General features: G+C 33.0%; 2 protein-coding genes across 2 annotated transcripts; both read left to right on the forward strand.

Annotated features, from left to right (window-relative positions):
• The first annotated feature begins 834 nt into the window (after positions 1–834).
• Positions 835–3,081, forward strand: LOC135265331 (uncharacterized). Its single transcript, XM_064354719.1, has 5 exons — positions 835–1,572; positions 1,623–1,904; positions 1,959–2,144; positions 2,198–2,432; positions 2,485–3,081. Exons 1-5 carry the CDS (start codon positions 1,065–1,067, stop codon positions 2,969–2,971), a joined length of 1,698 nt encoding a protein of 565 aa, XP_064210789.1. The 5' UTR covers positions 835–1,064; the 3' UTR covers positions 2,972–3,081.
• Positions 3,082–6,511: 3,430 nt separating this feature from the next.
• On the forward strand, positions 6,512–11,069 carry LOC100142617 (uncharacterized). The gene is made up of 7 exons (XM_015983813.2): positions 6,512–7,910; positions 7,971–8,173; positions 8,222–8,753; positions 9,148–9,564; positions 9,615–9,896; positions 10,158–10,360; positions 10,413–11,069. Exons 1-7 carry the CDS (start codon positions 6,686–6,688, stop codon positions 10,980–10,982), a joined length of 3,432 nt encoding a protein of 1,143 aa, XP_015839299.2. The 5' UTR covers positions 6,512–6,685; the 3' UTR covers positions 10,983–11,069.
• The last annotated feature ends 5,684 nt before the right edge of the window (positions 11,070–16,753 follow it).

The following is a 16,753-nucleotide window of genomic DNA, read 5'->3' on the forward strand; positions in this document are numbered from 1 at the left end:
CGCATTAATTTCGCCATTAACACATTTATTATATTACTGCTCACGTTTTGCTCAATATCGATTGAAAGCTCGACAACGAGGTTATATACCATAAGCAAGTATAATAAAACAAATTAAAAACAAAAAACGCGGCAAGTAGTAAAGAAGGACGTTATTTTGTTGAGCGAATTACCGAGATTATATCACTGGAAATATCATTTATTGCATGAAATTTATTGTGGATGTCTGTCTGAAAATACTCTGTTAGATGAAAAAAGGAGAGATTGCAGACTGTTACATTGACATCTCTTTATTCTTGAGAGAAAAGTTGTGAGGTTCTATGTCGCAAATTATCGATCTGTTTTCTGCAATTGAATAGGAAAATAAATGAACTGAAACAGTGGGTAACAAATTGATGTTCGATTTTCATTCCGTGATCTGTTAAGATTGATGATTTTTACTTTTCTAATTGTTCTATTATTACGATTGTTGGCGGAAACGTGTTCGTTGACGCCCATAAGATTTATAGAATAGGTAACTTCAGCCACTTTTATTCGATTGATACACAAGATACCTGACGCATGCTGTGGTTTATTGGTATTATATTCTAAAGGCATCCTTTTGTTATTATTTATGATGATTCACATCTTGTATTTATATAAATGTAGATTATGTTGCAAGCTTGTCTAATGCAGTTGTATTAAAATGTATTTGTTTCTATTATTTTTTGCTTAAAGTTTCAACCGTTTTTATCTTTCTAATAAAAAGGATCATCTTCACCTACAAACTTTGAGATAGTGCATTAAAGCATTAATTACTTTATTATGGTTTTTATGATTTTTAAATCTTTTTCTCTTACTTTACATTTAAAATCCAATAATTAATTTCATTATAATAAACGTATAAACGTGAAAATTTTCTTTTGCAGTTTTTATTTATGTATTTTGCCAAGCTAGACTCGAGCTTTGCTTAATTGGAACGCTAATTATAATTAGTTTTTAATTAGTAGCATAATGTAAAATGCTTAGCTGTATAATTTGAATGTGCCCTAGACTAACCGAGTTTTTGATGAATCTAGTAGTTTTATGTCTAAATTTGAAATCGATCATAAAATGGAAGTCGTAACGGTGTCTTTGAATGCTTTACTAGGTTCAACAAAGCCTTCTCTCCAAAACAGCTTCGACGTAGCAAAAGGGACCGATTTCAGTAAAGTAACAATAAATTTGCCCTCTTTGCCACTATCACATGCTTCAACTGGAGAGTCCTCCGAATGCAGTTTCCCTTTCACTGTTCCTCCCACAACTCCAGCTGCGCAATTCTCCTTCTCGCACATTATCAATCCTATAGTGTATCCTTTTCCCAAATTAGATAATATCAAGTTTCCCTATATTCGCGAAGTTGGTATTAAAAGCTGTATGGAAATCCTGAGTGTGTACTTCTCATGTCAAGATTATACTCAGAATACTGTACAGTATTGGTTTTTGGACGTTCTTACAGACTGTCTTTGGAAATTGCAAGATGAATATCATTTTCCCCAACATTATCAGAAGATTATTATCGAATGGATTCTCTACGTTCTTGACTTAATACGAGGTTTTTTTTAGAATATTTAGCAAGTGCAAGATTTTAAACATTCTTTTTAGACCCACAAAGAAATCTGTCTAGAAATCAGTTTTTCCAAATTTTTAATGAAGCAGTGTGTGCAGCTAATGAAAGAGTTCAAGCTGGAAGCGAACTGTTGCCAACACCGGAAAATTTAGTAAATGCTGTACAAGAAGAAGGAGAAGAAATAAGTTTTCCTTCACAAAGTGGACAAAGCTCAAGTATTTTATTAACATCAAGTGGTGAAAGTTATGTTGCCATTGGTATCGAAGAGAACACTGAAATTTTTAAATTACCCAAACCTGTTCCTAAATGTTACAAGTGTATATTTATTATGTACTAATTTGTTCCAAAAAAGTGTAAAAAAAAATTTTTAGATGATTTTTCAGTTGATAACAGTTTGATCGATGCAAACGTCTCTAAAGATTTTTTGTGTGGATGTGAGGATTCTGTCGATTTTTATCAACCAAATAATAATACTCCTGAGAGATTTTTGTCTTCGTCATCGTTCTCATCATTTTACTCTATTCCATATGAAGACGGTTTACCTTCAGTCAAACTTGGTATATTATTATTGCAAAATTGTGTTTGTTTATAAATAAATATTGCTTTACAGATTTTCTATGGAGACGTTCGTTACTTTCTTCTGAACAGTTTTCTATGCCTTGTTCGACACAAAGAAATATTTTTAGAACATCTATTTCACAAAGAGTAGTTCCTCCTAATACTATAACAGAAAAATGGACAAATTATTTGGATGAACATAACGATTATTATATCCAAGATATGGAAAGGAACATTATGATAAATAGTTGTGCCCTATTTGCAATTAAACAATTTGTACATGATTAGTACGCGGAAACTTATTTGTTGTATTTTTAGTAATTTTCAATAATTTTTTAGCTTTTATGAAAACTTCCAATATACTGTCATCCAACTGGCATTGATTAATAACTTTTCTTCAATTACACAGAATATCAACACCCAGTGGAACGTTCCCAAAGTGTTGAAAGAGGAATTAAAGAAACCTAAACCGAAGAAGGAAAAGAAGAAAAAAAAGAAAAAGGAGAAAAAGAAAAGGAAACTAACTAAAAAAACAAAAAGCAAAAAAGATAAGCGTAAGAAACAGAAAAGTAAAAAGAAAGCAAAAAAGAACGCTAAACAAAAAAAGAAGAAATTAACAAAAGAGGAAAAAGCTGAATTGCTCCGACAAAAACGTGAACAAGAACGACTTGAGGAAGAACTCAGAAGGGCTGAAGAAAACCGTCGAATGCTATTTCCGTTAAAAGAAGCTACCGATGACAATTTTTTTCATTCTATTTTTGAACATTGGATAAAACCAAAACAGAAAAAGAAAGTTGAAGGTAAAAAAGGCAAGAAGAAAAAGTAACTTGGAGCTCCATCTGTCAGTTGGTAGTCGAACACAACTTCTCCTATTATAGCATCCTTAATGGGACATCTCACATCACTCACAATAAAAATAAATAACTTGTATTTTTAGCAACTGTACGTCATTGTTATGACGATAAAAAGATGTCACTGATTTTATAGGTAATAACTATAGAGTCACTCAACTTCCCACAGAAATTAGCACATTGTTGCTATTTATAAACAGCTGGCAGAAAAGATGACGTTGTAGAATAAGCAAAAATGATTTTTCATCTTGGTAGGAAACTAGCTCGTAAATATCTAAATTTATATCGACAATATTTAAACAACATGAACCCGTATCTGTTATGCTGCTTTGATTTAATGCCCTATAATATTTTAATGCACATAAATAACTCCGTGAATAATAAATTTAATACAGACAAAAATTACATAAAACAATTTCCAGGAATATACTGTTGGGTAAAACTAAGTACGTTAGAAATATTCTTTCTTTAGTAATTTGTGAAGAATTCTTGACCTAAACTGCCCTATTTTTAAATAATTTTGGCTGTGCCACTAACTACCTTAGTCTCAAAATTCTGCGTAAACCATCGGATCTCATCACTGGCGTCGGAAATATTTATAAGACAGTAGAAAACAAACGGCGTCACGACCAGCAGAGTGCAACTGTGCCGGGATGCTATGTTAGTTTAACTTTTGATCGATATTGAGATGTGATGGAATTCCCGAGTGATTTAAACGCGGTTTTAAAAACACCAAATTCAATATCATCGCGTAAACAAGTGGACTTTAGTCGTGCCAGACCTACTTTAGTTATTCCTCCACCACAAGATCAATGGACTCAATACACATCAGCCAGTTCCGGTAGGACTCCACAAGACTATTCAAGAAAACAATCAATTTTTTACGAAGGAATCGACGGAATCAGAGATTTTACAAAGTCTGGCTTGGGGCTTGGGGAAAAATGTGCTTATTGGTTATACAATAAACTTAAACTTTGGAGTCAAAAATGGTTTACGCACATGTTTTTGACCGTTGTGCTTATATTTTACACTATTGGTGGAGCATTAATTTTCGAGGTAATTGAAGGTAAGAATATCATGCAATAGGTTTATTAATAATTTGTTTATGATTTGGCAATGAATAATTTCCAAAAGTCAAAATCTAAACATAAAGGCGCTGAAAATAACTTTTTCCAAACAATATTCACATTTCTTATAAAAAATTAATTATTAGGTGACGTTTGTTTGAAAATTGTTTCATCATAGTTAATCCGGAACAGAAGATTTTAAAACATCGCCTGATAATTTGTCTAATTTCCATCGTTGCACTATTTGAAATTATAGCTTATTTTAAGTATTTTTTGGAGAAACGAATCGACTTAAAAAAGCACACGCATACGTTAACACTTCTTTTTAAATTGATATGTTCCAAGAATAATTTGATTTAATAACAGAACGTGCCTAACAATAATAATATACTCAAAGTAACTAAGAAAAAATACAAATTTGGAGTGTTATAATAAATAGTATATTATTATACGAGTTTTATAAAACGTCCTATTGTGGCACGAATCTTTCGTCTTGTTCCAAAAGAATGAGTGCCACAATTAAGTTGTATAAAACGGTAATATACCATTTTTTCTACCTTCTATTTTTGTTGTTTGTTTTTGTTTATTTTAAATTTGCCTCCGAAAATATAAAATCAGACTGAGAGACAATGGAGTGAGTTAAATAAAAGCTTTTAAAAAGTAGGTACATACTTAAAAAATTCGTGACGGCGTCTTTTAGGTACACATCAAACGTATGAGGTGACAATTGGAAAAGCGCCACATATTATTTTATATCAAAAATAAAACACAGATTCACACATGGTGACTCACGATAATGAATTTATTATTTAACGAATTATTTCAATCTACAAAATTTTTTATTACGCTTGTAAACTTTTTTTTATTAATATATACATGATATACATGAAGATTGTTGTATTATTATTTTTTTAGGCCGAGCGGAATCAACGGTAGAACTAGATTTAAAAGATTCCAGAGATGAACTTCTTAGAGAACTTCGAGTGACTTCTCTCCAAACTCCTGTTGAGAAATCTCTCGACGAATGGATAGGAGAGGCATCAAGACATATCCAAAAACGCTACGAGAGTAGACTAGAAAATTATTATTCGCATCATAAGCTTGCCGTTACTAACGGTATTGAAAAGAAAATTTGGACGTTTTGGAATTCCGTCGTTTTCTGCAGTACTGTGTACACTAGTATAGGTAATTTAAATTTTCTCATTTATGCTGTTACGAAAATATTTTGTAAAAAAATGTTGTATTTATCAAAAACGTTTAATAAAATTGTCATGTACAAAATGTGGAGCCCACTATATTCTATAAATACAATGGTGTTTCACCTTCGCTTTTACGAATATGAAAAATGTGACATAGTTTGGTAAAATTTTACTTTAGGCACATCCTAAGTGAGTGTAGGCCCAAGTGAAAGCTTTTTTGTTACTGATACAAGTAATAGCTTAATTGAATTCAATTTACAATGATCAGAGAATCTCCCTATAAGTTATTCGTGGTGTAATTTAATATTATAGTTACAATTGTTACAACAATGTATTTTTTAAAATGTATCTCAATTATAAAGTTATCCGACGATTGTAAAAGCGGCTCTAAATACCTATAAAAAATAATGAATAAAAGTACCAATTTTGATTACGTTTTGCTGACAAATAATGATTTTGGTAGTACAGGAGAATTTTGAGAATTTTTAAATTGTGGTGCTAGCTTGTTTATTTGTGAGGGAGGTTCGAATCCAGGTTCTGGAGTAAAAAAAATTTAATAACATACCTCACACAAATTGAAATGGAGCAGTTACGAAGTGGACCAAGAAGTTTATTTACGTTTGCTGTTTCTAAAATTTGGGAGTATATGTTCAAAACTATTTTTTGGGAAAACAATGCATTTTCGAGATACGAATTTTTGTCATCGATTCGTTTTGCCATTGTGTAACTACCTTGACATTTTTGCTAAATATGTATTAAAGACTAATAATAAGTTGTCTGGATTAATTTTCATAGTTAAGGATTATTATACATATTTTATATCTCTTTGAAGATTTGTAATATTATTACCGAAATAATTGAAAATTATTGTACATAAGCACTTGCATTTTTTATAAGAATATACTTTGTGTCGCAATAACCGAAAATGTCAATTTTCGTTTCACATTATTTCACTGTAATGAGTGAAAAATGATCCACACAGGTGTTTCATAATTGGCGAATTTCTAAATCAGAACCCTGATGTAGAGAATTACTCTAGTATGGTTCAAATATAGAAGAAAAAAGATTCTGGGCTTCCATTTTAAAGCGATACGAACTACCTAGTTTTATACCACATTTTGACACTGACAATTGTTTATAAAAAAACGGATAGTACATGCAGCGCTCCGCCTCGTTATGCTATATGTCGCTTTCGGCGCTGGTCAGGTAAATATCTATGAGTACTTCTTTTTATTATTATTACATTGTTATTATATAATTCTGTAAAAATATGTCTCGAATAAGTCGAATATATCGATGAATCTCATCCGTTTGAAAAATTTTGGTCGAGGTCTGTATTTAAAAATACTTTTCGCAGCAATGCTCGATCTATCTCCCATACTCTTAGCTTCACCAGTTCTAAATTTAACTTAGTCTCGACAAAATGGCATCACAAGCACCTTCAGAAATTTACGATGATTCAAAACGAGAAGAAAAAGAAGTAGATATAGCTAGAATCGAAGCAATGGTTACACCTGAACAAATGCATAGTGCTTCTGTGGCAAAAAAACGGCGAAACTTTACGAAACGACGAGCTAGCCGTCGAGATAAAACACCTCTTAAAGAACTCGACGATAAAACGACAACAGACGAAGATGTTCCAGAGCAACGACCAAAAACACCGGAAAGAAGACGTCGAAAAAAAATCGTGAGTAAAGACGAATCGAAATCTGAACCGGAGTTTACTGAAAAAATGGAATCTGCTACTATAAAAAAATCACACAGTTTTTCCAAACAAGTCATAGATGAGTACAAGAAAAGAGAAACCTTGAGTGAGTTAGCCCAGGCCGAAGTTGTTAGTTTTTTTAATAAAACCAAAAAAGGACTAACTGCAGCTGCAATAAGAGGCCGCGAGAGATTTAAAAAGTTGGACAAGGAACAGGTGAGAAGAAGTCAATCAGCACCTCACGCATTTACACAAGAAGAATTGATTGAAAGCTTTCGCAAAGCACAACTTTTGGATGAATTTAATGTACAACTCCAAACGAAAATCTATGATGTTTACGAAAGCGACAATATTTCTGTCTCGAAACAGTTTCGACCAGAGGTGCAAGAATTTGTGCGCCAAAGAAAAAAACAACGCACCACAAATTGTTCCAAAATTGTAGAGATTTTAGATCCAAAAACATCGAATGTGATTGCAATTAAATCAGTGATAAAAGCAGATTTTCATATAAGGCAACTTTTTGATATTGTTCGACTTTTTACGATTAAAGAATTGCTGGTGTATTTTCGTGCATTTAAGTCCGATATGAAAGACGAATGTCGAAAGATTCGTATCTTAAGAAATCGATGTATGTGCGAACTTTTTCTTATTATTACTTTTTGTGGTCTGGGTGGATTTTTATTTAAATTTGTTGAAGGAAGTTTTGAGCATTTTTACAAATGCGGCGTTAAACGAGTTAAACGCGACTTTATCGAGATGTTATGGCTTAAAAGTCATAATCTTAGAGAAGAAGAATGGAAAAGTTTAGCAAGAAATAAATTGAGGACGTTTGAAGAAGAGCTCCATACTGCACACGAAGCCGGAATGAAAACATACAGTGGTCAAAGGTCGTGGAGTTTTCTAAATTCCGTTGTTTATTGTCTAACTATAGTTACAACCATTGGTATAATTTGTTAAATATTTTGGGTAACACCCTTAATTAAAATAAATTTTGTTGTTTCAGGTTATGGTCACATTTATCCTGAAACAAGAACTGGAAAAGCTTTGACCATCGTCTACTCTCTTATCGGTATCCCCCTTTTTCTTCTGGCATTAACCGATTTCGGCAAACTCTTTACAAGATGCATTAAATTTCTTTGGTCGTTTGTTAGACGACTTTATTATACTGGAAGCTGTCGAAAAGTGCGAAAAACAGCACACGTGAAGGTTAGTCTGACACAACCCAAACGCACAATTTAATTTTTTTCGTTTTAGGAAATTGTCAAAGGAGCACAAATGATGTACGAAATTGCGACATTTCGTCGCCCTTCAGTGTTCGCCGAGGGCGAACAAGCCGACACCCCTTCACCAACAACTCCTGCAATGTCCAACTTTGAAATTGACGACGAATTTAATCTTCCCGTTACGTTAGCCATTTTTATTCTTGTCGTTTATATGTTTGTCGGCGCTCTTATCTATTGGCTGTGGGAGGCTTGGAACTTTTTTGATTCTTTTTACTTTGTTTTTATTTCAATGTCAACAGTTGGATTTGGAGATATGGTACCGAACGACGCCGCTTGTATGATGGTCTCTATTGTGTACCTAGTTTTTGGCCTCGCTCTAATGTCGATGTGTATCAATGTGGTACAAGCAAAACTGAGTGATACTTTTCAGCAAGCTTCTACTAAAATTGGTGCCACTATTGGACTTTCCGTCGCCGAAGATGACGGCAGCATCACTACAGCGGTTCCCGACAACGTTGAAGTGGTTCCGGTTCACGACAAGGCCAAAATTTCGACTAAAGACAGCTGAATAACATTTCCAAAATAATAATTAATTTTTGACATGTTCTATTTATTCATCAACTACTTGTATACCTATTTTTTTTTCAATAATAAATTTTACTATTAAAAATACATTTGTCATTATTTGATGTTAAATCCTTTTTTTAAATAAATTTTCTAGTTTATAAATAGAGCAGTGAGTTGTTAAAATTAAAATCGGTGTTCGAGGAAGACGAACAACGGGTCAGTTCCACCGAGATATTTATAATTTTGGACGAAGAAATAAACGGCGTCATAACCGAGAGAGACAGAGAGAGAAAATGGAAACTTGTCCAAGTCGTCGCGGCGTTTTGTATCTTTTGGCTTTTCAGTCGCGTCAGTTGTACGCCGAAAAACGTTCTGTTAAAATGTGATAGTGAACAGAAAATGATAAAATGGAAACTCCCAATGAATCGACTTCTGTCAAATCAACATCAGTAAAAAGTTTAAATCCCTTGAAGAAGCAAGTTGATTTTGCAAAAGCGAGACCACATTTAATAATACCGTCTCCTCAAGAATGCAACAGATATCCTCATCAGTTTACTGCAACTGCAGAAACTGCTGGCCTTACACCACATCCTGCTTATTTCAAGAGACAGTCGGTTTTTATTTTCGATCAGTTGCACGGTATTAAAGATTTGACCAAATCAGGCTTAGGTTTCGGCGAAAAGTGTGCGTTCTGGCTATACAACAAACTAAAACAATGGAGTAGAAAGTGGTTTACGCATACATTTTTAACTCTGGTGTTGATTTTATATACGATCGGTGGTGCTTTTGTTTTTATGGCAATCGAAGGTGAGGTTTTGTAGAATTCGTACAACTCTTTTAAACATTTATAAATTCAGGCGCCCACGAAAACAAACAAATTAACGAAAGTAAAGTTCAAGCCATTGATGTGAGAGCTTCCAGACACAGATTGATTATAGATTTGAGAAACTTGTCTCTACGAATGCCTTTAAATTCATCTGATGAGGAATGGACTAAAGAAGCACAAGAGCTCTTCGAGCGTCACAAGGAAGTGCTGATTGAAAATGAACAGAGAAAAATTAATAAAGAAAAGGAAGAGGAAAAACAGTGGTCATTTTTTAATGCAATTGTTTATTGCGGTACCGTGTACACTAGCATAGGTATGTCTTGTTTACGATTATAGATACAGAGTAGATATTTATCTCATTCTCGAAAAAGCTGGAAACAAAATCTATGTACCAGTTAAAAATATTTTAAACCCACGGTTGTAACATCACATTTTGTCACAAATTGAATTCTGACTAGGCTTTCGCAATAGCGAAACTAATTTGGGACATACGTGTTGGTTTTTGATCTAAAAGTGGGTTAAACTGTGTTAAAAATATTGTTAGCTTAAAGCTAAAAAATGTATTATTTTTTAGGTTACGGTCACATTTTTCCAAAAACCACGTCTGGCAAAGTTATTACAATTGTTTATGCACTTATTGGACTTCCCCTTTTTCTTATTGCACTAACGGACTTTGGTAAGCTTTTCACACGTTGTATAAAATTTTTTTGGTCATTTGTTCGCCGATTGTACTATACTGGAAGCTGTCGAAGAGCTCGTAAAACTGCTCATGTTGAAGTAACTATTTTCACCATTTGTTTTTAATATTGTATTCAAATACTGTTTTTAGGATATATTTAAAGGTGCTCAAAAAATGTACGAAATAGCAACTTTTCGTCGTCCTTCAGCTGTCGTTGATCCAGAACATTTGACATCTATCCAGATGGAAACTCCTGTCACACCAGCAATATCTAGTTTTGAAATTGATGATGAATTTAATTTGCCAATATCTTTGGCTATTTTTATTCTTGTTGTCTATATTTTTCTTGGTGCTGTAATTTATTCTGTTTGGGAAAACTGGGAGTTTTTTGATGCTTTCTATTTCGTTTTTATATCTATGACTACTATAGGGTTTGGCGATTTGGTACCTAAAGATCCAGCCTGCATGATTGTTTCTATTGCCTACCTAGTTTTCGGATTGGCTTTAATGTCTATGTGTATAAATGTGGTACAGGTTAAATTAAGTGACACATTTAAACAAGCTTCCAATAAAATTGGAGCCACGATTGGTATTACAGTTGCCGAAGACGATGGAAGTGTTATAACTGTACCGCCGCAAAATGTCGAATTACCACAAGTACATGAAAATACTTTAAGTGTCATAAAGCAGGAGTCGAGTGAAATAACAAACTCAATTTAATTAAGTAGCACAAAAATACAACTACACATTTTTTTTGTGTTTTTTTGTTTGAATAATGTTTTTATAAATAAAAATATTTATTTTATATTTAATATTGTTATTTTAACCGTTAAAAAAAGGATAATTACCTCATTGTGTAGTTTAATGTGTTCAAAAGCTTTTTGAACCGGTGTAGGTCAGGTCAGGTCAGGTCAGGTCAGGTCAGGTCAGGTCAGGTCAGGTCAGGTCAGGTCAGGTCAGGTCAGGTCAGGTCAGGTCAGGTCAGGTCAGGTCAGGTCATTCTGTTTGGGAAAACTGGGAGTTTTTTGATGCTTTCTATTTCGTTTTTTATATCTATGACTACTATAGGGTTTGGCGATTTGGTACCTAAAGATCCAGCCTGCATGATTGTACGCTGGATACGTTACGTACGCGGATTAATACCCATCGGGTGATCACCGCTTTGGAATCACGGCAGAGGAAAGGGAGTTTAGTGGGTTAAAGGCCCACACTCCTCGGGTCGCTTAGAACACCAAAGACCCGGGGGTTGGCTGTGAAGCTTCTCCTGAACCTCTTTAAAGCTAGGAGAAAATGCTTTTTTAGATTGGAAAGAGCACATCAAAATCTATAAGATAGAATCGGTTTTATTTGATTTAGAGACACTTTAAAAATTGACCGATTTTAAGGGGGGGGTGTTAACTTTTTTTTATTTTTTTTTATTTTCTCATTTTTGGCTAAACTATTCGAAAAAGTGGAACTATTTTGATCCATTCCAATGCAAAATGATCCGGGGAATCGATTGGCATCGAGAAAATTGCCAAATTCCCAATAGTTTTATAGTTATGAATTTTTTAAAATTTTACCAATTTTTGCATTTGTCTCCAATTTGCTCGAAAACTATTAGTCGGAGAACAATAATTTTTTTTGAAAAAGATAGATAATTTAAAGAGCTTTCCAACGATAATACACTTCATAGGGTTAACTCTGATAGTTCCGGAGCTATTGCTTGACAAAAGTTCCGGGTACCCAAAATCGACAAAAACTGCGACGAAAATTGAAAAATCAAACTTCTAAAAATCGAACATATGGACTTTTTGTGGACTTTTAACAACTTTTGTGGGTTGTTAAGACATGTAGAAGTCCATAAAAATTTACTGGAGTGAGTTTAAAAAAAAATTTTTTTTCACCTCTTTGAAGTTAAGTGTATTATTACTCAGGAAATTTTAGCAAAAAAATTGAAAATTTTAAATCTCGTGAAAAGTTGGTATAATACAGAAAATGAGCCGCTGAATTCAATGGAACAAACCGCATTGCTCTACGACTTTTAGTTTTCGAGTTATGAATTTTTTTAATGAATAAAATTTTTCACTATGACAAATGGCTACCCTAAATTTAGGCAAAAATTTTTAAATTTTTAATTGTTGTGAAAAATTGATATATTATGTAAAATGAGCCGTAGAATTCAACCGAACAAACCGCATTGCTCTACGACTTTTAGTTTTTTTTTTATGAATTTTTTTAGTGAAAAACTTTGATCGTCTCTGTAGCCGGAACCGTGGTCCGGAGCGGCTCCGGGTTTGGTCGAAAAAATAGATAAAATTAAGCGCTATCAGATGTTTTTTTGTTCGTTGCTCTAAGTCTTACAGTTTCCGAGAAAAACGCAAAAAAAGGTTTCCATTTTCACTTTTTTTCAATTTTCAACCGCCAATTACGGCGAAACTATTAGAGTTATCGAGAAACGGAAAAATGGAGGACAACCGGAATAAAAAACTCTACAAAATGGCATAGGACTCAAGGCGATATCTCGCAAAAAATTTTTCAATTTTCAAACGCCGATTACGGCCAAACTAAAAGAGCTAGGAGAAAATGCTTTTTTAGATTGGATAGAGCACATCAAAATCTATAAGATAGAATCGGTTTTATTTGATTTAGAGACACTTTAAAAATTGACCGATTTTAAGGGGGGGGTGTTAACTTTTTTTTAATTTTTTTTATTTTCTCATTTTTGGCTAAACTATTCGAAAAAGTGGAACTATTTTGATCCATTCCTATGCAAAATGATCCGGGGAATCGATTGGCATCGAGAAAATTGCCAAATTCCCAATAGTTTTTTAGTTATGAATTTTTTAAAATTTTACCAATTTTTGCATTTGTCTCCAATTTGCTCGAAAACTATTAGTCGGAGAACAATAATTTTTTTTGAAAAAGATAGATAATTTAAAGAGCTTTCCAACGATAATACACTTCATAGGGTTAACTCTGATAGTTCCGGAGCTATTGCTTGACAAAAGTTCCGGGTACCCAAAATCGACAAAAACTGCGACGAAAATTGAAAAATCAAACTTCTAAAAATCGAACATATGGACTTTTTGTGGACTTTTAACAACTTTTGTGGGTTGTTAAGACATGTAGAAGTCCATAAAAATTTACTGGAGTGAGTTTAAAAAAAAAATTTTTTTTCACCTCTTTGAAGTTAAGTGTATTATTACTCAGGAAATTTTAGCAAAAAAATTGAAAATTTTAAATCTCGTGAAAAGTTGGTATAATACAGAAAATGAGCCGCTGAATTCAATGGAACAAACCGCATTGCTCTACGACTTTTAGTTTTCGAGTTATGAATTTTTTTAATGAATAAAATTTTTCACTATGACAAATGGCTACCCTAAATTTAGGCAAAAATTTTTAAATTTTTAATTGTTGTGAAAAATTGATATATTATGTAAAATGAGCCGTAGAATTCAACCGAACAAACCGCATTGCTCTACGACTTTTAGTTTTTTTTTTTATGAATTTTTTTAGTGAAAAACTTTGATCGCCTCTGTAGCCGGAACCGTTGCCCGGAGCGGCTCCGGGTTTGGTCGAAAAAATAGATAAAATTAAGCGCTATCAGATGTTTTTTTGTTCGTTGCTCTAAGTCTTACAGTTTCCGAGAAAAACGCAAAAAAAGGTTTCCATTTTCACTTTTTTTCAATTTTCAACCGCCAATTACGGCGAAACTATTAGAGTTATCGAGAAACGGAAAAATGGAGGACAACCGGAATAAAAAACTCTACAAAATGGCATAGGACTCAAGGCGATATCTCGCAAAAAATTTTTCAATTTTTAAACGCCGATTACGGCCAAACTAAAAGAGCTAGGAGAAAATGCTTTTTTAGATTGGAAAGAGCACATCAAAATCTATAAGATAGAATCGGTTTTATTTGATTTGGAGACACTTTAAAAATTGACCGATTTTAAGGGGGGGGTGTTAACTTTTTTTTAATTTTTTTTATTTTCTCATTTTTGGCTAAACTATTCGAAAAAGTGGAACTATTTTGATCCATTCCTATGCAAAATGATCCGGGGAATCGATTGGCATCGAGAAAGTTGCCAAATTCCCAATAGTTTTTTAGTTATGAATTTTTTAAAATTTTACCAATTTTTGCATTTGTCTCCAATTTGCTCGAAAACTATTAGTCGGAGAGCAATAATTTTTTTTGAAAAAGATAGATAATTTAAAGAGCTTTCCAACGATAATACACTTCATAGGGTTAACTCTGATAGTTCCGGAGCTATTGCTTGACAAAAGTTCCGGGTACCCAAAATCGACAAAAACTGCGACGAAAATTGAAAAATCAAACTTCTAAAAATCGAACATATGGACTTTTTGTGGACTTTTAACAACTTTTGTGGGTTGTTAAGACATGTAGAAGTCCATAAAAATTTACTGGAGTGAGTTTAAAAAAAAAATTTTTTTTCACCTCTTTGAAGTTAAGTGTATTATTACTCAGGAAATTTTAGCAAAAAAATTGAAAATTTTAAATCTCGTGAAAAGTTGGTATAATACAGAAAATGAGCCGCTGAATTCAATGGAACAAACCGCATTGCTCTACGACTTTTAGTTTTCGAGTTATGAATTTTTTTAATGAATAAAATTTTTCACTATGACAAATGGCTACCCTAAATTTAGGCAAAAATTTTTAAATTTTTAATTGTTGTGAAAAATTGATATATTATGTAAAATGAGCCGTAGAATTCAACCGAACAAACCGCATTGCTCTACGACTTTTAGTTTTTTTTTTATGAATTTTTTTAGTGAAAAACTTTGATCGCCTCTGTAGCCGGAACCGTTGCCCGGAGCGGCTCCGGGTTTGGTCGAAAAAATAGATAAAATTAAGCGCTATCAGATGTTTTTTTGTTCGTTGCTCTAAGTCTTACAGTTTCCGAGAAAAACGCAAAAAAAGGTTTCCATTTTCACTTTTTTTCAATTTTCAACCGCCAATTACGGCGAAACTATTAGAGTTATCGAGAAACGGAAAAATGGAGGACAACCGGAATAAAAAACTCTACAAAATGGCATAGGACTCAAGGCGATATCTCGTAAAAAATTTTTCAATTTTTAAACGCCGATTACGGCCAAACTAAAAGAGCTAGGAGAAAATGCTTTTTTAGATTGGAAAGAGCACATCAAAATCTATAAGATAGAATCGGTTTTATTTGATTTGGAGACACTTTAAAAATTGACCGATTTTAAGGGGGGGGTGTTAACTTTTTTTTAATTTTTTTTATTTTCTTATTTTTGGCTAAACTATTCGAAAAAGTGGAACTATTTTGATCCATTCCTATGCAAAATGATCCGGGGAATCGATTGGCATCGAGAAAATTGCCAAATTCCCAATAGTTTTTTAGTTATGAATTTTTTAAAATTTTACCAATTTTTGCATTTGTCTCCAATTTGCTCGAAAACTATTAGTCGGAGAGCATTAATTTTTTTTGAAAAAGATAGATAATTTAAAGAGCTTTCCAACGATAATACACTTCATAGGGTTAACTCTGATAGTTCCGGAGCTATTGCTTGACAAAAGTTCCGGGTACCCAAAATCGACAAAAACTGCGACGAAAATTGAAAAATCAAACTTCTAAAAATCGAACATATGGACTTTTTGTGGACTTTTAACAACTTTTGTGGGTTGTTAAGACATGTAGAAGTCCATAAAAATTTACTGGAGTGAGTTTAAAAAAAAATTTTTTTTCACCTCTTTGAAGTTAAGTGTATTATTACTCAGGAAATTTTAGCAAAAAAATTGAAAATTTTAAATCTCGTGAAAAGTTGGTATAATACAGAAAATGAGCCGCTGAATTCAATGGAACAAACCGCATTGCTCTACGACTTTTAGTTTTCGAGTTATGAATTTTTTTAATGAATAAAATTTTTCACTATGACAAATGGCTACCCTAAATTTAGGCAAAAATTTTTAAATTTTTAATTGTTGTGAAAAATTGATATATTATGTAAAATGAGCCGTAGAATTCAACCGAACAAACCGCATTGCTCTACGACTTTTAGTTTTTTTTTTATGAATTTTTTTAGTGAAAAACTTTGATCGCCTCTGTAGCCGGAACCGTTGCCCGGAGCGGCTCCGGGTTTGGTCGAAAAAATAGATAAAATTAAGCGCTATCAGATGTTTTTTTGTTCGTTGCTCTAAGTCTTACAGTTTCCGAGAAAAACGCAAAAAAAGGTTTCCATTTTCACTTTTTTTCAATTTTCAACCGCCAATTACGGCGAAACTATTAGAGTTATCGAGAAACGGAAAAATGGAGGACAACCGGAATAAAAAACTCTACAAAATGGCATAGGACTCAAGGCGATATCTCGCAAAAAATTTTTCAATTTTCAAACGCCGATTACGGCCAAACTAAAAAAAGAGCTAGGAGAAAATGCTTTTTTAGATTGGAAAGAGCACATCAAAATCTATAAGATAGAATCGGTTTTATTTGATTTAGAGACACTTTAAAAATTGACCGATTTTAAG

This window comes from Tribolium castaneum, chromosome 2 (genome assembly GCF_031307605.1).
Source record: "Tribolium castaneum strain GA2 chromosome 2, icTriCast1.1, whole genome shotgun sequence".
NCBI lineage: Eukaryota > Metazoa > Arthropoda > Insecta > Coleoptera > Tenebrionidae > Tribolium > Tribolium castaneum.